The sequence below is a fragment of the Scyliorhinus canicula genome, chromosome 23, assembly GCF_902713615.1.
Source record: "Scyliorhinus canicula chromosome 23, sScyCan1.1, whole genome shotgun sequence".
In the NCBI taxonomy this organism is placed as follows: Eukaryota; Metazoa; Chordata; class Chondrichthyes; order Carcharhiniformes; family Scyliorhinidae; genus Scyliorhinus; species Scyliorhinus canicula.
This window is the reverse complement of record NC_052168.1, coordinates 218,405-246,258: the sequence shown is the minus strand read 5'-3', so window position 1 is coordinate 246,258 and position 27,854 is coordinate 218,405. Positions and strand designations below refer to the sequence as shown.

The window sequence follows — 27,854 nt, the reverse complement described above, 5'->3', positions numbered from 1 at the left end:
AAATTAGTGCAGGGAATTTCAAACTTAGGGTCGCGTCCCGCGGGTGGGTCACGGACAGGTTTTGGGAGGGTCGCAGCACTCGGTCACGACATTCCCGATCACGGGAGGGATGCCCAACGGCCGTGATGCCGACCATCCCGCACTTTCCTGGGCCAGTTTTTTTGAAGCAAACAATGGAACATTCCCATTGGAAGCGGGGGTGGGGGGGGGGGGGGGGGGGGGGGGGGGGCAGAGAGCGGGTCACATGCCCTGTATACTGATGTCACACGTTCTGGGCGCAAGAGAGATTCCTCCACTTTGTTGTTGCCAGCAGTGCTGGTGTGAGCTCCAGGGTTTCTGGTGAACAACCCATGAAAGAAGCTAAAAACAGGAACAAAACAGCATAAAGATGATCACTTGAGCTGTGGGTTTATTAATTGTGCCTCTGAAAATCAGGGTTCAAAGTTCAGGTGTGTGTTATTTGCCAGGAAACACTGGCAAACCTTTTTGGACACTAAGGGCAATTTAGCCTGGCCAATCCACCTGACCTGCACGTCTTTGGACTCTGGGAGGGAACCGGAGCACCCGGAGGAAACCCACGCAGACACAGGGAGAACATGCAGACTCCGCACAGACAGTCACCCAGCGGGGAATCCAACCTGGGACCCTGGAGCTGTGAAGCATTTATGCTAACCACCATGCTACCCTGCTGCCATGATTGAATGGTGGAGCAGACTCGATGGGCCAAGTGGCCTCATTCTGATCCTATGTCTTATGGTGTAATATTCTTATTGTGGGCTGGATTCTCCTGCTTGTCACTGACAGGAATTCCTGATCAGAATTCCTGATTGCACGAAGAATGGTTACGATACAGTTCTGATGCTCCGACCCCCTGTCGGGATTAGTGTGCTCCCTGCCCCGTGCATCCATTTCAATTTGATTAACAGGCTGGAAGTTTAATTCACCCCGAATGAGTCTAATGAGGCTCCTTCATTAAATGTTTTTAAGGTAAAGATAGATAGTTTTTTGAAGAATAAAGGGATTAAGGGTTATGGTGTTCGGGCCGGAAAGTGGAGCTGAGTCCACAAAAGATCAGCCATGATCTCATTGAATGGCGGAGCAGGCTCGAGGGGCCAGATGGCCGACTCCTGGTCCTAGTTCTTATGTTCTTATGTTCACTGTTATGTATCAACCCCCACAGCGGGAAATTGACTGGTTAGGCTTTCGTGCAAAGCATGGACTGCCAGGGTGGGTTGGGAGGGTTAGTGCATAACTGAGGTTCACCCTAAAGTCTATCCCCCCCCCCCCCGCCCATGGCCGGGGTAATCTATCCCCCCCCCCCCCCCCCCCATGGCCAGGGTAATCTATCCCCCCCCCCCCATGGCCAGGGTAATCTATCTACCCCCACCCCCCATGGCCAGGGTAATCTATCTCCCCCCCATGGCCAGGGTAATCTATCCCCCCCCCCCCCCCATGGCCAGGGTAATCTATCTCCCCCCATGGCCAGGGTAATCTATCCCCCCCCCCCCCTCCCATGGCCAGGGTAATCTATCTCCCCCCCATGGCCAGGGTAATCTATCTCCCCCCCATGACCAGGGTAATCTATCTCCCCCCCCCCCCCCCATGGCCAGGGTAATCTATCCCCCCCCCATGGCCAGGGTAATCGATCCCCCCCACCCCCCCCCCCCATGGCCAGGGTAATCTATCCCCCCCCCATGGCCAGGGTAATCGATCCCCCCCCCCCCCCCCCCATGGCCAGGGTAATCTATCCCCCCCCCCCCCCCCCCATGGCCAGGGTAATCTATCCCCCCCCCGCAATGGCCAGGGTAATCTACCCCCCCCCCCCCATGGCCAGGGTAATCTATCCCCCCCCCCCCCCCATGGCCAGGGTAATCTATTCCCCCCCCCCCCCCCCATGGCCAGGGAAATCTATCCCCCCCCCCCCTCCCCATGGCCAGGGTAATCTATCCCCCCCCCCCCCCATGGCCAGGGTAATCTATCCCACCCCCCCGCCCATGGCCAGGGTAATCTATCCCCCCCCCCCCCCCATGGCCAGGGTAATCTATCTCCCCCCCATGGCCAGGGTAATCTACCCCCCCCCCCCCCCATGGCCAGGGTAATCTCTCCCCCCCCCATGGCCAGGGTAATCTATCCCCCCCCCCCCCCTCCCATGGCCAGGGTAATCTATCTCCCCCCCATGGCCAGGGTAATCTATCTCCCCCCCATGACCAGGGTAATCTATCTCCCCCCCCCCCCCCCCATGGCCAGGGTAATCTATCCCCCCCCCATGGCCAGGGTAATCGATCCCCCCCCCCCCCCCCCCCCCCATGGCCAGGGTAATCTATCCCCCCCCCCATGGCCAGGGTAATCGATCCCCCCCACCCCCCCCCCATGGCCAGGGTAATCTATCCCCCCCCCCCCCATGGCCAGGGTAATCTATCCCCCCCCCACAATGGCCAGGGTAATCTACCCCCCCCCCCATGGCCAGGGTAATCTATCCCCCCCCCCCCCCCATGGCCAGGGTAATCTATTCCCCCCCCCCCCCCCCCCATGGCCAGGGAAATCTATCCCCCCCCCCCTCCCCATGGCCAGGGTAATCTATCCCCCCCCCGCCCATGGCCAGGGTAATCTATCCCCCCCCCCCCCCCATGGCCAGGGTAATCTATTCCCCCCCCCCCCCCATGGCCAGGGAAATCTATCCCCCCCCCTCCCCATGGCCAGGGTAATCTATCCCCCCCCCCCATGGCCAGGGTAATCTATCCCCCCCCCCCCATGGCCAGGGTAATCTATCCCCCCCCCTCCCCATGGCCAGGGTAATCTATCCCCCCCCCCCCATGGCCAGGGTAATCTATCCCCCCCCCATGGCCAGGGTAATCTATCCCCCCCCCCGCCCATGGCCAGGGTAATCTATCCCCCCCCCCAGTGGGATGAGCTCAGTGCAGCCCCTCACAATGTTTGCTGTGCTGCACTCAAATCACTCACCAGCAGAACCCCAGCAGCTGGCCTAAGATTCAGATCTTCCATCTCACCTTCCTGCACTGATTAATGATACCAGCTTCCGACCCACCTCTCACGGCCTCCACTGACCTCCAACTTTAATCCATGGCAAACACACTCACTGACATTCTTCCCAGGGCCTGAGCGGTCAAAACAACCTTAACGCAGAGTGGGCCAGGGGTCTGGCATAGCTGTATATCACACAGCTGTGAGTGATTAATGGGGTCATTAACTGTCCTGACTTGGTTCAAATAATCAAACATGTGTCAAATCAGCCTGGCGGCTTTTTTACATCACATCTGCCCCCTTTCCAGTGAATGAATGGATGACATCTCACTGTCATCCTTTTAAACTTGGGGTACCACCCAGGCTGCATCAGAAGTGGCGGGAAATTCTGCCCCCACCTGGCTGAAGCTGGCATTACAGAGCTGAATATTTAGTTCCTAAAGTTTTCTACCAGAACGTACCTGGGCCTGTTTTAGACTGATTTGTAGAAATTGATTAGTTGACAATTTGTCAGTAATGTTGCATCATGTGACTATCAGGATGGTCAAAGGTGAGTTGGATGGATTTCAGTTTTTGTCTAGCAATTAAAAAAAATTCTTACACAAGGTGAGAGCATTGTTGGTGAGATAACAATTCACTGCCCATTCCAAGTTACCCGTGGAAAGGTGGTGATGAGCTGCCTTCTTGAACTGTTGCATTGACGTTGCTGTTTGGGAGGAAGCTGTAGGATGTTTACCCAGCAACAGTGAAGGAAATTACAGTCGGTGGTGAGTGTATGGGGGTGGGGGGGGGGGGGGGGGGGGGGGGGATAGATTACCCTGGCCATGGGGGGGGGGGGGGAATCTGCAAAGTGGTGTCCCATGGATCTGCTGCTATTGTCCTTCCAACAGGCAGAGGTGGAGAGTTTGGTAGGTGCTGCAGAAGGAGCCAAGGTGTGTTTTATACACACTGCATGTCAGTCACAAATGGGACGGAACACAACGATCATCAGTAATCATCTCCACTTCTGTCCTTATGATGAGGGAAAGTGATTGATGAGTCGGCTGGTTGGGACCTACAGGAATATTCTGGGATGGAGATGATTGGCCTCCAACAACCATTACCACCTTTATTTGTGATATGTTTAACTCCAAACAGCAGAGCTTGGTTGGTGGGAACCTTGATGACAACCCGGTCAAATGTTGTCTTGTTGCGAAGGGCAGTCACTCTCACTTCACCTCTTGAATTAAACTCTTTTGTCCAGTTTTAGACAAAGGCTGCAATGAGATCAAAAGATGAGTGATCCTGTGTTAACTCACATTGGTTTTGTTCAGATAATAGAATCATTCCGCCCATTGTGTCTATGTTAGCTATCCAATTCATCCCACTCACCTGATCTTTCCCTATATCCCTCCAAATTGTCCAATTAATTTGTCCTTTTGATCGCCACTTTCAATGAATACAATTCACATTTACCCTATTCTACACCCAATTGATCAAGTCCTCAATTTCAATCAAACCGTCATGTGCAATTTGGTGTTTCCATAAGATGACTGTTGAAAATATAAAACTTACAAGTTTATGGTGTCTTTTCAGGGAAGTTTATTGCAGTTAAATAGTGAATTACATTTCTGCACTTGAAACACCACAAACACCAATGATCCATAAATTGTGCTACATCTACTTTTTGTTAATCACAAGTTTTCTCATCACAGAGTTCAGCCATTTCTGCCTCTGCATCGCAGTCAGGAACTTGCTCTTTTCTCGAAAAGCGACATCATCAGCCACAACAATGCTTCTCTTGACTTCTTCATTGGTGCTTGGTTCCAGCCAATCAGATGACCAGCTTTTGCCCAGGGTAACCCTGGTCAGACCTGCACCATCCATAAGTGCTGTGTGTGATTGACCATCATGATTTCTGGAATCTATTGGGAATTTTGCAAACCAACCTCGTCTTCTTAAAGCGGGAATCCACCAGGAGTCTGGGAGTTCTCTGAGTATGGGAAATGATGACATCATCTCAATGATCCAATCATGCAAGGAGCCAGATGGGTCCCAACCTGGGACCAGCTGTAAACTGTTCTCCATTTGTTTACCTCCTGCCAGTCCCAGCAAATTTCCAGTTTTCCAGGATCTAGGTAGGGAACTACAATAATACAAAATCATTTACCATCAATATATCCAAACTCTCAATTAGATTCTAGGCTCTTAGTCCCATGTTTCATTATTCTAAATATTATGTTAAGTAATGGTTGCCAAGGTCACACAGGCTTCTCCACTTCTCAGTAGACTCCCCTCCCCGCTCCCACCCCCCAGGACACCTGCATGGGCCTGTAATTGATGAATGAAACAGATTGGAGGATCTGGAATTGTTACACTTAGAACAGGAATGGTTAAAAAATATTAATTAGGTGTTCAAAATCCTGAAGGCATTTATAAATAATCTTTTTTGTCACAAGTAGGCAGTTACAATGACAATCCCCTAGTCGCCACATTCCGGCGCCTGTTCGGGTACAGACGGAGAATTCAGAATGTCCAATTCACCTAACAGCACATCTTTTGGGACAAAGAACAAAGAACAAAGAAAAGTACAGCACAGGAACAGGCCCTTCGGTCCTCCAAGCCTGTGCCGACCATGCTGCCCGTCTGAACTAAAATCTTCCATACTTGTGGGAGGAAACCGGAGCACCCGTAGGAAACCCACGCAGACATGGGGAGAACTGCAGAGAAACCTCTTCAGATAAGTTGACCAAAATTGCACACAATATTCCAGATGTGGCCTAACCAAGGCCCTGTATAATTGCAGCAAGACATCCCTGCTCCTGTACTCGAATCCTCTCGCTATGAAGGCCAACATACCATTTGCCTTCTTTACCGCCTGCTGTACCTGCATGCTTACCTTCAGTGACTGGTGCACAAGGACACCCAGGTCCCGCTGTACATTCCCCTCTCCTAATTTATGGCCATTCAGATAATGATCTGCCTTCTTGGTTTTGCTACCAAAGTGGATAACCTCCCATTTCTCCAAATTATACTGCATCTGCCATTCATTTGCCCACTCACTTAACTTGTCCAAATCCTTAATATATATTGTGAATAGCTGGGGTCCCAGCACCGATCCCTACGGGACCCCACTGCCTGCCTATTTGGAAAAAGACCTGTCAATTTTTACTCTTTGTTTCCAGTTTTCTGTCCATCTCAATATACTACCCCTAATCCCGTGCGCTTAAATTTTACCCGCTATCTATTATGTGAAACTTTGTCCAAAGCCTTCTGAAAGTCCAAATAAACCACATCCACTGGCTTAGTTACATTCTCGAAGAATTCCAGTAGATTTGTCAAGCATGATTTTCCCTCACATTCCCTCACAGGAGGAGCCCATGGTGTTCAGGGTAAGATCCTGGCATGGATAGAGGATTAGCTGACTGGCAGAAGGCAGAGAGTGGGGATAAAGGGGTCTTTTTCAGGATGGCAGCCGGTGACTAGTGGTGTGCCTCAGGGGTCTGTGCTGGGACCACAACTTTTCACAACGAACATTAATGATCTGGAAGAAGAAACTGAAGGAACTGTTGCTGAATTTGCAGATGATACGAAGATCTGTAGAGGGACAGGTAGCATTGAGGAAGCAAGGGGGCTGCAGAAAGACTTGGACAAGCTAGGAGAGTGGGCAATGAAGTGAAAATGAAATACAATGTGGAAAAGTGTGAGGTTATGCACTTAGGAGGGAGGTATGAAGGCATAATCGCGGTTTGATTCACACCGGTGGGACTGGCACGACAGTGGTGGGACTTTTGGCCCATTGCGGGCTGGAGAATCGCCGGGGGGGGGGGGGGGGGGGGGGGGGGGGCGACAGGCGCGGCGCGGTTCCCGCCCCCGCTGAATCTCTGGTGCCGGAGACTTCGGGAGACAGGGGGAGCGGGATTCACGCCGGCCCCTGGCGATTCTCGGACCCGGCGGGGGGTCGGAGAATCTCACCCCGGTTCGTGAAGGTTCAATCGGCAGCTAAGAAGGCAAATGCAATGTCAGCATTCATGTCAAGATAAAGCATTGTTTTTAAGATAAAGATAGATCGCTTTTTGAAGAATAAAGGGATTAAGGGTTATGGTGTTTAGGCCGGAAAGTGGAGCTGCGTCCACAAAAGATCAGCCATGATCTCATTGAATGGCGGAGCAGGCTCGAGGGGCCAGATGGCCGACTCCTGCTCCTAGTTCTTATGTTCTTAGTTTGTATGTTTTTATGTCGAGAGGGCTAGAATACAAGAGCAGGGATTTATTTCTGAGGCTATATAAGGCTCTGGGCAGATCCCATTTGGAGTATGGTGCACAGTATTGGGCCCCGTATCTAAGGAAGGATATGCCGGCCTTGGAAAGAGTCCAGAGGAGGTTCACAAGAATGATCCCTGGAATGAAGAGCTTGTTGTATGAGGAACGGTTGAGGACTCTGGGTCTGTACTCGTTGGAATTTAGAAGGATGAGGGGAGATCTTATTGAAACTTACAGGATACTGCGAGGCCTGGATAGAGTGGACATTGAGAGAATGTTTCCACTTGTAGGAAAAACTAGAAGCAGAGGACACAATCTCGGACTAAAGGGACGATCCTTTAAAACAGGGATGAGGAGGAATTTCTTGAGCCAGAAGGTGGTGAATCTGTGTAACTCTTTGCCGCAGAAGGCTGTGGAGGCCAAATCACTGAGTGTCTTTAAGACAGAGATAGATAGGTTCCTGATTAATAAGGGGATCAGGGATTATGGAGAGAAGGCAGGAGAATGGGAATGAGAAAATATCAGCCATGATTGAATGGCGGAACAGACTCGATGGGCCGAGTGGCCTGATTCTGCTGCTATGCCTTATGGTCTTATCTCAGAAAAAATTTCAGACCAAAGAAACCTCAAACTTCACCAAATATTTTGAGATAAAGGAGACAATTTATATTGAATGATCCAATGTTCTGACAGTGTGTTTTACCGTTGAGATGGCATGGGTGTGGCAGCTCCGGGGGAAGGAGCCAGCACATGGCTCAGGATCAGTCCCACCAGTAATACACGGCCAGTGGGCACAGGTTCCATATCCTGAGGAGAAAAGACATAAAGTTAAAATCCACCCGAATATTATTTAGATCCTCATTTTCTTAGAAAAGCTGAGACATTTGGAAGATGTGCATTCTGTGAAAACAATTGAGTTAAAACCAGATGGTGTCTGAAATGGGGCTGATATTTAAGCAAGGGTGTAAACACACACCCAGACCTACCCCACACACAACACGACACACACACAGACTCACACCCAGATACACTCCCAGATACACTCCCAGACACACACCCAGACCTACCCCACACACAACACGACACACACACAGACTCACACCCAGACCTACCCCACACACAACATGACACACACACAGACTCACACCCAGATACACTCCCAGATACACTCCCAGACACACACCCAGACACACACCCAGACCTACCCCACACACAACACGACACACACACAGACTCACACCAAGATACTCTTCGAGACACACACCCAGACACACACCCAGACACACACCCAGACACACACCCAGACACACACCCAGACACACACCCAGACACACACCCTGACCTAAACCCAAACATCCTGACATACATTACAATACACATTCAGACACACCCCACTCTCCCAGACACACACCCAGACACACACCCAGACACACACCCAGAGACTCACCCAGACACACACCCAGACACACACCCCGACATCTGGTGCTCACATCACACACACCACCTTTTCAAGGGCAATTAGCGATGGACATCAAATGCTAACCCAGCCACTGACTGTCATATACTGTGAAAGAATTTTACAAAACACCCACACATTGTGTAGACAAATAACCAAATAACCCCAGACATTAACGGTGTTCATAAGGCATCTTGACAAACACATGGATAGGACGGGTATAGAGGGTGTAGCGGGATACAGCATAAGGAAGGGCTGAGGGTTTTGGCAAAGATTAATATCATGACCAGTACAGGCTTGGAGGGCCGAAGGGCCTGTTCCTGTGCTGTATTGAGCTTTGTTCTTTGATACCCAAAGAGGCAGGCTAACTCAATAGAGTGTCTCTGTTCACCCTCTGAAGGAACAATTTTCCTTGTGCCCCATCCCAATAGATTTGCAAATTTTCCCTTGAAACCCATGAAATACTGGATTGCTGTAAAAATCCAGCTCCTCACTAATGTCCTTTAGGGAATAAAATCTGCATTCCTTGTCCAGTCTGATCTCCATGTGAATCAAGTACCACAAATATAAAACGCTCTCAACATATCTCTGAGAGATCCTCGTCAGCAACTCCATTACATCAAATCACCGCAAAAAATCAAATCGGAATAAAACCAGATGGACCGGCTGACATCAACCCAGCCACGTTCTGCTCAGCCAACCCTGTACAGACTCCTCACTAAAGTGTGGGGATCGGTTCCCAAATTGAGAGGGCTGAGGGAGGGCCAGAGGCAATAATCAGCCGAGGGAGGGCCGGAGGCCATAATCAGCTGAGGGAGGGCCGGAGGGGATAATCAGCTGAGGGAGGGCCAAAGGCAATAATCAGCTGAGGGAGGGTCAGAGGCCATAATCAGCCGAGGGAGGGCCGGAGGCGATAATCAGCCGAGGGCCGGAGGTGATAATCAGCCGAGGGAGGGCTGGAGGCCATAATCAGCTGAGGGAGGGCCAGAGGCCATAATCAGCCGAGGGAGGGCCAGAGGCAATAATCAGCCGAGGGAGGGCCGGAGGCCATAATCAGCTGAGGGAGGGCCGGAGGCGATAATCAGCCGAGGGAAGGCCGGAGGCGATAATCAGCCAAGGGCCGGAGGCGATAATCAGCCGAGGGAGGGCCGGAGGCGATAATCAGCCGAGGGAGGGCCGGAGGCGATAATCAGCCGAGGGCTGGAGGCGATAATCAGGCGAGGGAGGGCCGGAGGCGATAATCAGCCGAGGGAAGGCCGGAGGCGATAATTAGTAGGATTATGTTTGGCCTGATGAATGAACACATAAATCATTCCACCAGGCCAAAATAATCCTGCTGATTATCGCCTCCGCCCGCCTCCCCCCCCCCCCCCCCCCCCCCCCCCCCCCACCCCCCCGCCTCCCCCCTCAGCTGATTATCGCCTCCAGTCCTCCCTCGCTTGATTATCGCCTCCGGCCCTCCCTCGGCTGATTATCGCCTCCGGCCCTCCCTCGGCTGATTATCGCCTCCGGCTCTCCCTCGGCTGATTATCGCCTCCGGCCCTCCCTCGCCTGATTATCGCCTCCGGCCCTCCCTCGGCTGATTATCGCCTCCGACCCTCCCTCGGCTGATTATCGCCTCCGGCCCTCCCTCGGCTGATTATCGCCTCCGGCCCTCCCTCGGCTGATTATCGCCTCCGGCTCTCCCTCAGCTGATGAGTGCAGCAAGGCCACAGGATGTAATCTGGCTGTCTACCACCAATGAGTGGCTCATTATCATCGCATCTTCTCAAGTCTGCTTGGGCCTCACTATGGTAAGTCGTGAGAGAACCAACACTTGACCTTGTCTTCACAAGTCTACCTGTCGTTGATGAAGTTATCTGTGACAATTTATTGTAGGCATGCGCTCCACACAGTCCTTGTGAAAACAAAGTTCCAGATTCGCATTGAGGATGTTCTGAATGGTGTGTAGCAAAACAGGATAGGTCCAGAACAGATCGAACAACTCAACACTGGGCCACCAGGAGCAGCCACTTCCGATGAAAAGTTACATTGAACTCAAAACATTAACTCTGGCCGTGATTTTTGGCCCCGCCCATTGGCGGGATTTCTCTCCCGTCAAATTCAACGGAAATTTGGTTGGCTTGTCACATCTGCCGCGGTAAAACGCAACGTGTAGGAGCCAAAAAATCACCGTCTTAGTTTCTTTCTCCACAGATACTGCCAGATGTACAAAGATTTCCAGCATTTTCTGGTTTTATTTCGGATTTCCAGCATCTCCAGTATTCTGCTTTTACCTTAGTGAAAGAGAACATGCTGAGAGAAGCGCCAGACATAATGAGGTGTCAATCTGGTGAAGTTACAGCACAGGATGACAGACACACTAAACAGCACAAGCTGCAGACAGAGCTAAACTGTCCCACAACAAATGGTCCACCTTAAACGTCTACAGTCCTGCCGCATCCAGGCAGGAATATCCATGGATAATTAAACAACTAACTGGGTTAGGAGACTCCGCAGATATTGTCATTCTCAACAATGGGTTGCCCAGCACATCAGTGAAAAATGTAAGACAGAAGCATTGGCAATTATCCTCACCCAGAAACAATGAGGGGATGATCCATCTCAGCCTCCTCTTGAGATTCCAGCATCATAGATTCCAGTCCTCAGGCTGGTTGATGGCACTGGAGACAGCAAAGGCTATGGGCCCTGACATTGTTCCAGCTATAATACTGAAGAAACGTGCCCCAGAACTTTTGGCACCCTGAGCCAAGTTGATCCAATACAACAACACTGGCATTTGACCAAGTTTGGCATCAAGGAGTCCTGGCAAAACTGGAGCTAATGGGAATCAGGGGAAAACTCTCTGCTGCTGGAGTCATACCCGGCACAAAGGAAGATGGTTGAGGTGGTTGGAGGTCAATCATCTCAGCTCCAGGGTGTCACTGCAGGAGTTCCTCAGGGTAGGGTCCTCGGCCCCAACCATCTTCAGCTGTTTCATCAATGACCTCCAATCCATTATCAGGTCAGAAGTGGGGATGTTTGTGGATGGTTGTACAATGTTCAGCACCATTCGCGACTCCTCAGATAATGAAGCAGCCCCTGTCCAAATGCAGCAAGACCTGGACAATATCCAGGCTTGGGGCTGACAAGGGGCAAGTTACATTTACACAATATAAGTGCCAGCACTGAGTATCAACACGAGAGGATGTAACTATCTCTGCTTGACATTCAACAGCATAACTATGTTCCTGTGCTGTATTGTTCTTTGTTCTTTTCTTTGTATTATGATAAACCTCACCATCAACATTCTGGGAGTTAGTAATGATTCAAATCTTAACTGGACCAGCCATACAAATACTGAGGATACATGAGGAGGTCAGAGGCTGGGAATTAGTATCTCACCTCCTGACTCCCCAAAGCCTGTCCATTATCTCCAAGGCACATGTTACCAGTGTGATGGAATACTCTCCACTTGTCTGAATGGGTGCAGCTCCAACAATACTCATGAGATTCAATACCATTCAAGAGAAAGCAGCCCGCTTGACGGACAACCTTTCACCACCTGAGAAATATATTCTTTTTATCACTGATGCAGTGTCAGCAGCAGGTACAGCACAGAGTGCATTGTAGCAACTCACCAAGACACCTCTTATAGTACCTTCCAAACCGATGGCCTGTAACACCTTACAGAACAAGGGCAGCACGTTCTTGGTAACACCACCATCTGTAAGTTCTTCTCCAAGTCACGCACCATCCTGACCTGGAACTATGTCACCATTCCTCTATCCACAGTGGACTGCAGTGAATCACTGTATTTAGGCTGCTCTCATCAACCTCTTATGATCCCCTTGGGGATCCATCAGGCAAAATAACCAAATTTACTGAGTGACCCATGCATGAAGGAATTGCCAGAGAAGATTCCACGTTTTGTAACTTTACCTCAATATGAATCAAAGCATTGCAAATTAAATATGAAGTAATGGTAACATGGCCAGTACACAATATAAATTAAACAACAGAATAGCAGATCCAATAAAGACCATGGGTTGGATTCTTCCACCCTGCCATGTGTGGGGTGTGGACCATGCAAAGATCCATTGACCTTGGATGGGCATTTCCTGTGACTGGGCAGACTAGGCCGGAGAATCACGCTCTATGTTTCATGGAATTTTGAGGCGGCCCATTCCACCTGCATGGCCAACATTTTCACCGCCAAAGTTCTTACAGCAGGGGTTCTACTTCCTTTCCTTCAAGGACTTAGCCAATTCTCTGGAGGCACCAGCTTTCATACAAACAGGATTCTACTTGTGCAATCTTTCTTATGCTGTACACTTCTTGACAGAATCTTCTCAGCTTCCATCAGTTTTGGTAGCAGTGACCAGAATACCTTTATCCAACTCTCCCCTCCCATTGTTTGTGTATTGTGCCACACAGCCTCCATTCTTTAATTTCCAACTTGTGAATACAGCTTGCACGTCAAAGGTGATCAGTATTTCATATTATCCATAAATTATAATTGAAGCCTTTATAATTGATACAAATTCTTTAAAGATCTTTTTTTATACATTTTTGAAAATAATCATGGATTCGCAAAACATTTTAAAGTAATCAAATGTTTTCCTTACATTTACTGCTTCCGAGTCAAAGGCTGTCACATGTCAATGGCTTGGAGTTTCTTTCTCCATGGAACCAGATCACATGGGCATGTCTCTGAGTTTAGGTGTTGTCAGGATTTTCTGTTTGCCTTTGTGTTAATTGTACATTTTAAAACATAGCAGAACTTTTAATGTGCGGGACACTAACAGCCAACAGAAAAACGACTAAACTATGATAAATTTCACAAACACAATCTATCTTCTCAGGGTATCCACCAGTAATTTCTAAGAGGAGTCACTTGTTGGGAACCAAAGCCCTGCCTCATTTTTATTCACCGCACCCAACCCCCCAACACCCAACAGAATGGAACTTCCCAACAATATCCTTCAAACTGCCCCTGGAGAACACAGGTAACTCAGGACAAAGTAACTCTGGAATATCAATCCAATCCATTCTCGGCAGAGACATCTTCACAATATTGAATAATGAGAGTTGTTATTGGGTTTGTTTGAAGGAGTTGGGGATAAATGGGTTAGTGTTTGGGAAGTTGGATATTGAGCAGACGGCTAAAGCTCCATTTCTGGTGAGCCTCCCGATTGGAGCCTCCTGCGATATATCTCATTCACTTCTTATTGATTTTTACTCCCACCCATATTGTTTAAGTCGAGTGAAGAAAATAATTTTACTCACCGCAGAAATCACGTTTTGTTTCGTGTTTCGGTACAAGTGATGTTGGTCGTTGTTTGCGCGATCAGACCTGACTGTCTCTGCTGTACTCGCTTTATATATAAGACTCCAGGGTAATGACATCAATGTCTTCATAAGGGAAATAATTTGCTAACAATGTCATGCTTTACAGCTTAAGGAAACAAATTTCAAAAGGCCACTGAGACGCAACAAGATGATGGGGCAACTGTGGGACTTCCTGTGGGAGGAGAGTCAGGGTCATTTATTATAAACTTCCCTGACCTTGGACAATTTTTACCGTTATTTTAATGAGTTTGCAATATTTCAGATCCTAACCGGTGCTTGAAATAGTTGCAGGAACAATTTTGTTGAAATCTTTGATAAAAACATGGAGTGGTTGTCCCAAGACTTGGAGTCAGTGATGGTGAAAGATCTTATTATATCTCATTAAAAATTGTTTTGCACGCCTGTATTTTGTCAGAATTGAGAGCTGTCTTTCGAGTTTGGATATGTGAAGAAAAGATGATTCATTGCCATTAACGAGAGGAAGAGACACTCGGTCTGGAGTTAGTTCAGGTTCTCGACATTATTATATTTACCCTGTTCATTAATTCATGTTTCTTCAGAATGATATTCGGTTTATAATGAAGTGGAGATGAGATGAACATATTTTCAGCAGAAAGGTTGCACAGTTGATCAGTTAGAAGCTTAAGTTTCATTCTGAAAAATTCATGCTGTGAGAGCAGGATTTAAATGTTTAACTTTGTGTAAGTGACTCTGAAAGATCATTGAAACAAGACCTCACTGAAAGTCCCTCAGCCCACTAGACTGCAGTCTCATAATCAACCTCAATATCCTCAGCTACAGGTGACAAATGGCAGCCAAGGTCAATGTGGGAAAATACCTGAGCAGATGTTGGGTTTGTGCTGCGGCAGGTTTTGATTCAAAGGCCATGATCTGAATGTGCTGACAAAAGCTGGAAATTTAAGTGGGGCTGGACATGGGCAGAAAACCCCCCAGTGCCTGGCACCATGAGCATTTTCACTCACCTGCCAAGTCGTGGCACCAGGTGGTCAGGTGGGGGGGGCAGGTGGTCAGGTGGGGGGGCAGGTGGTCAGGTGGGGGGGAAGGTGGTCAGGTGGGGGGGAAGGTGGTCAGGTGGGGGGGCAGGTGGTCAGGTGGGGGGGAAGGTGGTCAGGTGGGGGGGAAGGTGGTCAGGTGGGGGGAAAGGTGGTCAGGTGGGGGGGCAGGTTGTGGGGGGAATGAGGTTGTGAGGAGCCTGAAAGAACCCTCCTGATTCTCATTCTAGATCCACAACACTCAGCCCTCAGCGAGCCTTCCTGGTCTGAAGCTGAGTTTGTGCCTCCACACCGGGATCCTCAAGCCCCCCTTCACCCCTACATTTCCCGCTGTCTCTCAGGGTACCATCCAAGCCCCTTGTGCTTGGCGGCTCCGCCCTCCACACGCACCCCCAGCCACAGCTGAGCCCCCTGGGCACCGGACCCCAGACCCTGGACCCCTGCTGGGAATACTACTGCATCCGGGCGAGGCCCCCCCCCTCCCCCCCCCCCCCCCCGTGGGGATGGCCCCAGTGCTGAAGCCCAGCTCCTGGTGTTGGATTGTTGGCTGCTGCCTCTGTGGGGTTCCTGCCTCCAGTATCCAGGCCTCAGTCTGATTGGGACGGCTGAGCAGCAACACTTACCTGTGACGTGGCTCGTCCTGCTCCGGGGTTCCACTGGAGAGCTGTGGTGCCGCTGCCAATTCTCTGTTAGCGACAGCCTTCAGCTGCAGAACCAAAGGCTGCCACAGTCAGTGGGAGCTCAAGTGACTGAACCAACTGGCCATGGACTGGTCTGTGTCCTGGGATGGTTAGATTTGGTGGGACGGACAGGCAGCAGCTGAAGTTGCCCCTGGTACAGGTATAGACTATCCAGGGGGCTCACGGGCGCTGACCCCATCACTCCCCCAGCCCATAACCCCCTCTCCACACCGGGCCCATTACCCCCTGGCCCAACAGCGACCTCCCCCTCCCCACACGGGGCCCATTACCCCCCCAGACCAGCAGCGACCTCCCCCTCCCCACACCGGGCCTGTTACCCCCCCCTCCCCACACCGGGCCCGTTACCCCCCAGCCCAGCAGCGACCTCCCCCTCCCCACACCGGGGCTGTTACCCCCCAGCCCAACAGCGACCACCCCCTCCCCACACCGGGGCTGTTACCCCCCAGCCCAACAGCGACCTCCCCCTCCCCACACCGGGCCTGTTACCCCCCCCTCCCCACACCGGGCCCATTACCCCCCAGCCCAGCAGAGACCACCCCCCCTCCCCACACCGGGCCCATTACCCCCCCCCCCCCTCCCCACACCGGGCCCATTACCCCCCAGCCCAGCAGAGACCACCCCCCCCCCACACCGGGGCTGTTACCCCCCAGCCCAGCAGCGACCACCCCCTCCCCACACCGGGCCCATTACCCCCCCAGACCAGCAGCGACCACCCCCTCCCCACACCGGGCCTGTTACCCCCCCCTCCCCACACCGGGCCTGTTACCCCCCCAGCCCAGCAGTGACCCCCCCCTCCCCACACCGGGCCCATTACCCCCCCTCCCTACACCGGGCCTGTTACCCCCCCAGCCCAGCAGTGACCCCCCCCTCCCCACACCGGGCCCATTACCCCCCCTCCCTACACCGGGCCTGTTACCCCCCCAGCCCAGCAGTGACCTCCCCCTCCCCACACCGGGCCCATTACCCCCCCAGACCAGCAGCGACCACCCCCTCCCTACACCGGGCCTGTTACCCCCCCATCCCCACACCGGGCCTGTTACCCCCCCCTCCCCACACCGGGCCCATTACCCCGCAGCCCAACAGCAACCTCCCCCTCCCCACACCGGGCCCATTACCCCCCCAGACCAGCAGCGACCACCCCCTCCCTACACCGGGCCTGTTACCCCCCCCTCCCCACACCGGGCCTGTTACCCCCCCCTCCCCACACCGGGCCTGTTACCCCCCCTCCCCACACCGGGCCCATTACCCCCCGGCCCAGCAGCGACCACCCCCTCCCCACACCGGGCCTGTTACCCCCCCTCCCCACACCGGGCCTGTTACCCCCCTCCCCACACCGGGCCTGTTACCCCCCCTCCCCACACCGGGCCCATTACCCCCCCGGCCCAACAGCGACCTCCCCCTCCCCACACTGGGGCTGTTACCCCCCAGCCCAGCAGAGACCCCTCCCCTCCCCACACCGGGCCCATTAACCCCCAGCCCAGCAGAGACCACCCCCTCCCCACACCGGGCCTGTTACCCCCCCCTCCCCACACCGGGCCCGTTACCCCCCCTCCCCACACCGGGCCTGTTACCCCCCCCTCCCCTCACCGGGCCCGTTACCCCCCCTCCCCACACCGGGCCTGTTACCCCCCCCCTCCCCTCACCGGGCCCGTTACCCCCCCTCCCCACACCGGGCCTGTTACCCCCCCCTCCCCTCACCGGGCCCGTTACCCCCCCTCCCCACACCGGGCCTGTTACCCCCCCCTCCCCACACCGGGCCCGTTACCCCCCCCTCCCCACACCGGGCCCGTTACCCCCCCTCCCCACACCAGGCCTGTTACCCCCCCCTCCCCACACCGGGCCTGTTACCCCCCTCCCCACACCGGGCCTGTTTCCCCCCCCTCCCCACACCGGGCCTGTTACCCCCCCCCCCTCCCCACACCGGGCCCATTACCCCCCCAGCAGCCCCAGTGCTGATGTCTGGGTTCGAAGCTGATTACTCACCTCCTCCAAACCCCACAGCAGCCATTTCACTAGCTTCACATTTTTAAGTAGGGGTGTTAAAGGGTGTCCACGTGACCTCTCGCTGGGGATACGGTTAGAACACGCGAGGCCATTAGAGAGGGGGGCCTTCCCGTTAACAATATGAGATTGGCTTTAATCGGAGATTATTGGTACTGGCATCCGGATCTCGCCAACAGGAGCGGGCCGGTTACACAGGAAGCTAATCGCTGCTCGATGCCGATCCTGCTTTCACCCACTCCTTGATCTAACTCGGATCCACAACGGGTACAGCGCGGCTGTCAGATCGTGTCCGGGGTCAATGGGGCTCTCAGAGACAGTGGTTAAAATAAATCCCAGACTGAAGCCAGAGAAAGGCCACGTGACCCGGCTCTTGTAAAATATAAACAGACAGAAACTGCCACAAAGACAGTGCGGATAACAACCTGATTGACCCCCCCCCCCCCCCCCCCATTCCCCTCGCCCAAAACTTCTCTCAACAAAACTGAGCCCTGTTTGTGGTTTGAAACCACCAGAGGAATTCATTGCTGCACAGAGTTCTTAAAGGAGGATTCCAACTGTGTTCAAGTGAAAAGAGATTCAGCCAATAGTTAGCCACCAGGGAAAGTGATCTCTGGGTGGAACGAGTTTCAGACAATCGCTGAAGGTTTTAAAAATAACTTTATCTTTATTTTACTTAGCTAAATTTTAACATTTGAAACTCTAAAGTTTTATTCATTTTTGCACACGTCTGGGGCAGGTGTGTGCGCTTGCGCATGTGTGTGTGTGTGTGTGTGTGTGTGTGTGTGCATATGTGCGTGTAAATCAAGGAATCTGGCTGGCTTAATTTTTAAACCAAACTATGCACAGTTGAATTGACAATATAATATAAAAAAATATAGTAGGTCATTACTCCATAAGATATAGGAGCAGAATTAGGCCATTTGGCCCATCAAGTCTGCTCCACCATTCATTCATGGCTGATCTATTCCACATCCCCATTCTCCTGCCTTCTCCCCATAACCCCTGATCCCCTTATTAATCAAGAGCCTATCTATCTCTGTCTTTTAAAAAAAAAATGTTTTAAAATAAATTTAGAATACCCAATACATTTTTTTCCAATTAAGGGGCAATTTAGCGTGGCCAATTTACCTAACCTGCACATCTTTGGGTTGTGGGGGCGAAACCCACGCAAACACAGGAACATCTCTGTCTTAAACTCAGTGATTTGGCCTCCACAGCCTTCTGTGACATAGAATTCCACAGATTCACCACCCTCTGGCTGAAGAAATTCCTCCTCATCTCTGTTTTAAAGGATCGTCCCTTCAGTCTGAGGCTGTAGCCTCAGGTTCTATCTTTTCCTACAAGTGGAAACATCCTCTCCACGTCCACTCTATCCAGGCCTCTCAGTATTCTGTAAGATTCAATAAGATCCCCCTCATCCTTCTAAACTCCAACGAGCACAGACCCAGAGTCCTCAACCATTCCTCAAGTTCTTCATTCCAGGGATCATTCTTGTGAACCTCCTCTGGGCCCTTTCCAAGGCCCAGCACATCCTTCCTTAGAAACGGGGCCCAAAACTGCTCACAATACTCCAAATGGGGTCTGACCAGAGCCTTATACAGCCTCAGAAATACATCCCTGCTCTTGTATTCTAGCCCTCTCAAAAGAAAAATGCAAACTCTGCTATAACCAACCCATGGAGAGGAGTGAGCTCACTCTTGCTGGCTTGGTTGTAACAACACAGTGGGAGCTTTGTTACTACCTATTAGCTTCTACATTTCAGGTCACCAAGCCCATCCCATCAGGGTTTGGTCTGTGTTCTTGCTGCCCTCAATGTTTCTTCCACGTCTTGCTAGGCCATCAATTGATGGGTGGCATGTTTAATTCAGCAGGTGGTTTACTTGCCCGAGCCAGGCCTTTATCTTGAGCATATACAATAATGCCACTCGCTCTGGCTGGTCTGTCCCACAGGAGACACAGACCTACCTAAGGACGGTGTTGGCCTCTACACCTAAGTCAATCTTTCATGAAGCCATGAATAGCAAACGTTGAGGTGCTTAGCCCTGTGATGTCCCACTGGACACAGCTTTCCAGTGATACAAACAGTGACCTGTGTTTAGCAATGGTCTCTCTGAACCATTTAGCCATGCAGAGCAATCCCGAGTCTGCCTTCTCAGGACTGAACATTCAGTACGGTCATAGATTCAGCACAACACGTTATTAATCTCAAAGAGGCGCAAGGCAGTCAGTAACACTCTCTCTCCCCACCCCACCCCCACTTCAACCAGCAATTGTCACCAGTGTGAAACTGAGCAATTAATAAACTGTTCAGAATGACTGCTGACAATGACTGACTGGTGTTGGTAGTTAGTGGGTAGGTAGTTGATCCCTGAAAAAAGTGAGATCGGCACAGCCCAGTATCTGTGGCTGGCAGGGCTGAAGTCCTGGTGTAGGCAGCAATTCTGATTACAGGAATATATAGATAAGGTAGGGGAGTAGGATTAATTTAGTATCTTTATCATAAAGCCTGTACAAGCACAATGGATCAAATGGATTTCTCGTTCTAGATTATTCTGTGATTTATTATTTTAGTTCAGTGGGGTGGGTTACACACTGTGACTGTACAAAAGGGTTATAACATTACAGAGGCTCGAACTTTGTGTCTGTTACTCTTTCACTGACCTTATCTGCATCCACAATTTAAACCTTTTAAATTCATATTTACAAGAGTTTGAAAAAGTAGGAGCATATCTTGAACAGAATTTAATTTGGAAACTAGTCCTTTAGACTGTAACCCTGCACATTATTTGTGATTTGCTATAAATTAGTAATTAAACATAATATCTGTGTTGATCTGGAACAGAGACAATCAGCAGTAGAATCAGGACCTGCTCTGTCGAATCAAACAATCAAAATGCTGCTGCTGCCTCAACATCTGGAGCCGATGTCCCACAGCTGGATCCAGAGACACTGCTTAACTGCTGACTAATTAGCTGATCACTAGCTCATCACCTTTAATTAACAGCTTACTAATTAACTTCCTGCTGGTTACCTGCTGTTGGTTAACTGTGTTTTGGGTAATTGTTGCTGGTTAACTGTCCATTAATTAACCGCAGTTGGTTAACTGGCTTCTAATTAACTGTCCATTAATTAACCGCTAATTTACTGCCCACTAATTCAGTTGCCAGTGGCTAACTGCCTATTTGTGAACTACTTGCTTTTTAAAATTTGTTCATGGGATGTCACTGACAAGATCGGTAGTTAGTGCTCACCCCAATTGACATAAAGGTGGTGGCAAACTGCTGGTTACCTCATCACTAATTAACTATTCACTGGTTAGCTGCTGCTTGTTCAGTGCCTGCTAATTAACCGTGTGCTGGTTAACTACCTGTTAATGAGCTGCTATTCATTATTTATCAGTTAATTAAGTGCCCATTAGTTAACTGTCTGCTGGTTAACTACCAGTGTTTAACTACCACTAGCCTCGGCTGAGACAACAAGTCCTGCAAAACAATACAATTTATTTTCTAAAATAGAAAAGCAAGTTAAACCTTACGGTATTTTCCTGGTGATATAGCGGAATAGCGTCTTCCTCTCGTTCGAACAATACCAACAGGAAAAAGATGAGAAAGTGAAATTGTTGGAAGGAAAGTGGCTGAATGATGGAAAGTGAGGTCCTGATGTTCAATCAGTGATGACAGTAAGACAATGTTCACGTCTCTGTCGCACAGGTTAGGTATCAGGTAGGTCTGAACTAACTGTAACTGACTGTTCCATTAATTCTCCTGTCACCACTTTCAGACTGCATTCTAATATCGACCCACCCCTTCCTTCTCACCTGTCTCTGGGAATTGTTAAACTGAGGCCGGGGGGGGGGGGGGGGGGGGGGGGGGGGGGGGGGGCGATGGTTGAAAAATGTATCTATTTGGGTTGAGAGAATTGTGAATGAGGCTGTTGCTTTATACGATGACTGAACACAAAACTCTACATCTTCAACATTTAATTCTTCAAATTTCTTCAAATTTAGTTTTCATTTTTCAAATGTATTGTTTTTCAATTTGGACATATAGAAACATATTAAAATAAAGAAATAAGCTAAAGAGAGGATAGATATGGGGAGATTTTAAATAAATATTTTGCATCAGGTTTTAGAAATGTTTGTAGAAGTGAGGATAGAGCTGAAGAAGCGGAGAATCTGGAATAATTGTTCAAGGTAATTGTAGACAAGGTAATTGTCCTGATAGGGTGCTGTTAAAAGAAGTAAGGGAGGAGATGGTGGAGTTTCACACCACACTTTTCCCTCACTTTTATGTCCTGGGACTGGAGAGTAGCTCCTGTGGAGTACCCTGACTGAGAAGGGGAAATCAGGTAACGATAAGGTCAGAAGACGGCTTAACTGTTCACAGTTCAGCTCAATCTTATCTTCAACTGAACCAGTATTTCTCTCATTGGCAATAATGTTGCAGAATGGGGTAAACAGGGATGGTGATAGTTTGTGATTGTTACTGCCTCATATTATCTGAACATGGTTAATGGTCTTATTAAGGATAATATCACTGCTTGGAGCTCAGAAATATCGAGGGGACTGAATGATGTAGAAATCTTTAGTTAACAAGGGGATTGTCATTTTCTTCATGATTAGAAAATGCTTCAACAGTTGCTGCTTCTCCTCTGTTGGATCTCCCATTCCTGCCCGTCATCCACTCTAATCATCAGCAAAGGAGTTTATTGGAAACATCCCTTAACCAAAGCTTATTGAAGGAGGAGGAAGCTGGGAGTCAGAGACACTGCCTGACAATATACACCCTCCCAGCTCCACGTGACACAAGACAATGAGTGATGCTACCTGGGTTCGAACCCAAAGCCACCAACATTCAACTCGTCGTAACTTCCAAAGTCACCACTCTTCTCATTAGAGCCCATTTGTCCCCTTCCTACAGTTCACCAGCTGCAGTACGATGTGACTGAGTGTTATAGTACAATGAGCGAACAGATTGCAGAATCACAATATCACAGAATTATGACAGCACAGAAAGAGACCACTCAACCCATTGTAACTGCAGCAGTCACCAAATGAAGATTATGACTTAGTGCTATTCCTCTGCCTTTTCCCTAAACCCCTGCAAATTGTTTCTATTCAAATAATCATCTAGTGGCCTCTTAAATGCTTCGTTTGAACCTGCCTCCTCCACACTGCCAAGCAACACGTTCTAGACCCAAACCGCTCATTGTGTGAATTTCTCACATCACATTTGCTTCTTTTGCAAATCACTTCAAATTTGTGCCCTCTCTTTCTCATCCTTTCACATTTCTCGTTGTCTACTCTGTCCATCCCCTGCATGATTTTGAACATCTCTATCAAATTTCCTCTCAACTTTCTTCTCTCCAAGAAGAATAGCCCCAACCTCTCCAATCTATCCTCATAACAAAGTTTCTGATCTCGGGAACCATTCTTGTAAAGCTCTGCTCTCTCTCCAGTACATTCACATCCCTGCTATAGTGTGGTGCCCAGAACTGTACACAATACTTCAGCTGAGGGCTAACTAATGTCTTCTATAAGTTCAGCATCATCTCCTTGCTCTTATACTCTGTGCTCCATTAGTAAAGCCCAGGATGCTATCTGCTTTATTAACTGCTCTCCACCTGCTTTGCCATCTCAATGATTGATCCACAAATTCACCCAGATCTCTTAGTTAAGAATGTTATGCCTTATTTTAATTGTCTCTCCATGTTCTTCCTGTCAAAATGCAACACCTCACATTTCTCCAAACTAAACTTCATCTGCCACCTCTCTGTCCACTCCACTGACTTGTCTATGTTCTACAAAGTTTATAATGCTTACAAGTTTTGTATCATGAAATGAAATGAAATGAAAATCGCTTATTGTCACGAGTAGGCTTCAAATTAAGTTACTATGAAAAGCCCCTAGTCGCCACATTCCGGCGCCTGTTCGGGGAGGCTGGTACGGGAATTGAACCGTGCTGCTGGCCTCTCTTGGACTGCTTTAAAAGCCAGCGATTTAGCATTGTGCTAAACAAGCCCCAGGGGGAGGGGGAAGAGTAGAAACCAAAACAAATCCATTCTTAAGTTGTTCTGCAGCACTTAGTGTAATTATTGCCCAGATTTCAGTCAATATCAATTAAACTCATCAGATACACAAACCAAGCTGATTATTGCCCAGTTGAACTGCAGAGTAGTTCAGTGTATTGTATACATCCTATGTATATATGTCCATGTTATCACGCGTTAATACATCTACAAGAGCCTTACGCGGATGGAGAAAGCTATTAAATTATAAATTACAAAGGGTAGAAGGTCAGGACCAGGGGGTTATCCAGAATTACCTCACTGAATAAAATATACAATCATTTGATAAAAGAAACACAAGCTGTACAAAATATTGTTAGCGTTAACAACACAACCCTAATAATTTACACATATAGTCTTTAACATTGGGGAATGCGAATACGTGACTGCAGGTTAAGCTGACTGGGCAGTCAGAGAGACTTCAGGGCTTAAAGCAGGACAGAGAAGTTTGATGCCGAAGACAGTTGAGATTTTTTTTTCCTTCCCCTAATTTCCCCCCTGAAAAACAAGATCTAGATTGTTAATATATATCAGGAAAAGCAAATATCCCAATATTGAACCCTGCGGAACACATACAAACCTTCCTCCAGTCTGAAAATTAACCATTGACCTTACTCTTCGTTTCCTATTATTCATTTTGTATCCATATTGTAAATGTCCCTTTTATTCCGTGATCTATAACTATTCTCATGAAACTGTGCCAAGTGCCTTTTGAAAGTCCAAGGACATCGACAGCATTTTAAAAATATATTCCAGTCCCTCTCCCCGAATTCTGTACCGACATCTTCCATCGGCCAAGTGAAGACAGATGCGAAATGCTCGTTTAACACCCTATCAATGTCCTTTAAATCCACATAGAGATCGCTCCCTTGGTTTGTAATGGGTCCTACTCTTTCCCTGGTTATTCTCTTCCTCTTAATATACTTCTAGAATATTTTGGACTTCTCCGTAATCCTACCCGCCAGTGCTTTCTCACACCCTCTATTTGCCCTCCTGACAGCTTTCTTGTTGCCCCTGCACTTCCTAGACTCCACCAAGGCTCCGCTGATTTTCCCACTATCTATCTGCAAAAAGCCTCCCTTTTCTTCCTTACCCAGCCCTGAATATTGCCAATATGTTCGAAGCCATCGGTCCATCAGCAGCTCCACAAGAGTCGTTCCCATTGTCAAATGCGGCGCTGGGTGGTAGCTCTTATGAGAGAGCTACATAAGACTCTCTCAATGTCCCCATTGATACCGGGCCGTCAGACATAACTGTAGGCCAATGTCTCCTTCGTGGTGGTACCTGGGTGCCCCCTGTGTAGGTCCTTCAGCAGGAACCTGGCCCTGTGCGGGGGGGGGGCTACTTGAGCTCCCCACAATATGACACTGTTCTCAAGCTCAGCTCCGAGAACCTCTGGGCAAAAGGCTGTTGGGCTACAGGAGGGGCTCCCTGCATTCCGCCGCTCAAAAGCAGGTGGCAGAGTTTGGACAATCTTGGATCCTGCTGCGCCCATGCTCGAACCTGAGTAGCCGTCACTGGCGAGGAATCCATAAAGTTGAGAGTTGCAACCACTTCAGCCTCTGCTCCAAAGACAGGCAGGATTATCTCCCTCAGCCTCTCTGCTCCAAAGAAAACAATCCAAGTCTATCCAGTCCCTCCTTATAGCTCAGATGTTCCATCCCAGGCAACATCCTGGTGAATCTCCTCTGCACTCCCTGCAGAGCAATCACATCCTTCCTATAGTGAGGTGACCAGAACTGCACACAGTCCTCCAGATGTGGCCTAATCAGCATTTTATACAGCTCCACCACAACCTCCCTGCTCTTATAATCTATGCCATGACTGATAAAGGCACGTGTCCCATATGCCTCATTACAAACTCTCCTGTTCTGTTTCTTGTTCCAAAGTGCATTTCCTGCATTTATCAGGGTTAAACTCCATCTGCCACTGCTCTGCCCATCTGACCAACTCATCTATATCTTCCTATAATATACAACTCTCTTTGTCACTGTTAACCATCCAACCAATCATGGTGTCATCTGCAAACTTACTTATTATTCCCGCATGTTCTCGACTATGTTTGGTTTATATATATATGTACAGCTCACAGCAATAACTCTCCCAATCCAGTTCCTATTGGGACAACCAACAAGGGCGGGCCCTGTTTGGGCCAGTCTTTATGTGTAGTCTTTAACTAGTTCCAGCTGGATGATCTCTGCCCCTACCTGCCTTCCTCTGCCACATGGGCCAGTGCTGTATGGACCACCATGAGTAACAGCGACATGATCTACACCCATTCCTGCCATATCACCATTTCTGAAAAATCCTGCAGAAAGCAACAGGAAATAAAATGTTACCAACAGAGAAATGAAATTCCAAAATTAAGGCTCCAACTATTTGAGATCAAAAGATATAGGGCGAAATTCTCCCCCCCCCCCACGACGGCTGGGAGAATAGGGGGAGGGCCTTCCCGACTTTTTTGGCGCCCTCCCGCTATTCTCCCACCCCCCCGCCGAAATCCCGACACGAATCGCTGCCGCCGTTTTTTTTACGGCCGGCAGCGATTCACAGCTGTTAGAAGGGCCGAAGTCCCAGCCCTTTACGACCTTTTTACGAACGGCAAACACACCTGGTCCTGCCGTTCGTAAAAACGTCGTGACCACCTGGAAAAAAATAACCATGGCACCGATTGGCACGGCCGTACCACGGCCGTGCCAAGGGTGCCATGGGCCCGATGCCCGCGCACTATTTGTCCTTCCGCCGCCCCGCAGTATCAATACGCGGGGCGGCTGAGGGGCAACCCGGACCGCGCATGCGTGGGTTTCGCGCAAAAACGCGGTGACGTCACCCGCGCATGCGCGGGTGGAGTCTTCCCACCTGCGCATGCGCGGCTGACGTCATATGACGCGTCAGCCGGCGCTAAGTCCGACAAGCGGGCTTAACGATTTTCGTTAAGCCCGACTTGTCGGAGCCTCCGACGTCGGGCTGCTAGCCCCGACGGGGGACCAGAATCGGTCCCCCGTCGGGAAGGGGCGCGATGCTGTAAAACCCGCCCGGGTTTTACGGCAGTTTGACGATTTCTCCCATTTTGGGAGAATTTCGCCCATAAGCTTTTTAAAAGGGGAGGCAGTAGCGTAGTGGTAATTGTTACTGGACTAGTAATCCAGAGACCCAGGGTAATGCTCTGGGGTCCTGGGTTCAAATCCCACCAGGACAGATGGTGAAATTTGAATTCAAGAAAAATCTGTAATTAAAAGTCTAATGATGACCATGAAACCATTGCTGATTGTTGTAAAACATTCACTAATGTTCTTTAGGGAAGGACATCTACCGTCCTTACCCGGTCTGGCCTACACGTGACTCCAGACCCACAGCGATGTGGTTAAATACCCTCGGGGATGGGCAGTAAATGCTGACCCAGCGTCGCCCACATCCCCTGAACGAATAAGTAATCTGTTGTCCCTAGACTGCAGTACTGCAAAGCAAGCGTTTCAATCATTACAGCAGGGGAGGGGGGGGGGGGGATGAAATACGGTGAATGCGCTGACTGAGGCCCAGGATTACTGGTGGGCCTTTTGGGTGACCGTCCGGTCACTATGGTTATGGTTTGTGACTCAGCTAACCACCATATCGTCACCCAGGGCCACTCACCACTGCAATATTTGGAATGGTATGAAAAGTGTTAAGAGTGAGCAGCCTCTGCACTGGCACTGGCACATGCACTGGCACAGACACTGGCACTGGCACAGGTACAGACACTGGCACAGACACTGGCACAGGCACTGGCACTGACACAGACACTGGCACAGTCACTGGCACAAGCACTGGCGCTGACACTGGCACAGACACTGGCACTGGCACTGGCACAGGCACTGGCACAGGCACTGGCACAGGCACTGGCACTGGCACAGACACTGGCACAAGCACTGGCACAGTCACTGGCACAAGCACTGGCACTGGCACAGACACTGACACTGGCACTGGCACAGACACTGGCACAGACACTGGCACAGACACTGGCACTGGCACAGGCACAGGCACTGGCACAAGCACTGGCACTGACACAGACACTGGCACA

At 49.9% G+C, this 27,854-nt stretch overlaps 1 protein-coding gene across 1 annotated transcript; it reads right to left on the bottom strand.

Moving 5' to 3' along the window:
• Positions 1–4,546: 4,546 nt before the first annotated feature.
• pth2 (parathyroid hormone 2) lies at positions 4,547–14,122 on the bottom strand. Its single transcript, XM_038783792.1, has 3 exons — positions 13,948–14,122; positions 7,927–8,030; positions 4,547–5,107 (listed from the first exon to the last, which is right to left on the bottom strand). The coding sequence occupies exons 1-3, from the start codon at positions 14,077–14,079 to the stop codon at positions 4,642–4,644; spliced, it is 702 nt and encodes a 233-aa protein (XP_038639720.1). The 5' UTR covers positions 14,080–14,122; the 3' UTR covers positions 4,547–4,641.
• Positions 14,123–27,854: the final 13,732 nt, after the last annotated feature.

What these genes read in the sequence shown, in the direction of transcription:
- pth2 (XM_038783792.1), bottom strand. Translation starts at nt 14,079, where the DNA reads ATGAAGACATTGATGTCATTACCCTGGAGTCTTATATATAAAGCGAGT. An exon ending in AACAAAACGTGATTTCTGCG is followed by an intron (nt 8,031 to 13,947) that starts GTGAGTAAAATT and finishes TTTTCTCCTCAG; the next exon opens with GATATGGAACCTGTGCCCAC. An exon ending in ACACCCATGCCATCTCAACG is followed by an intron (nt 5,108 to 7,926) that starts GTAAAACACACT and finishes GTATTATTGTAG; the next exon opens with TTCCCTACCTAGATCCTGGA.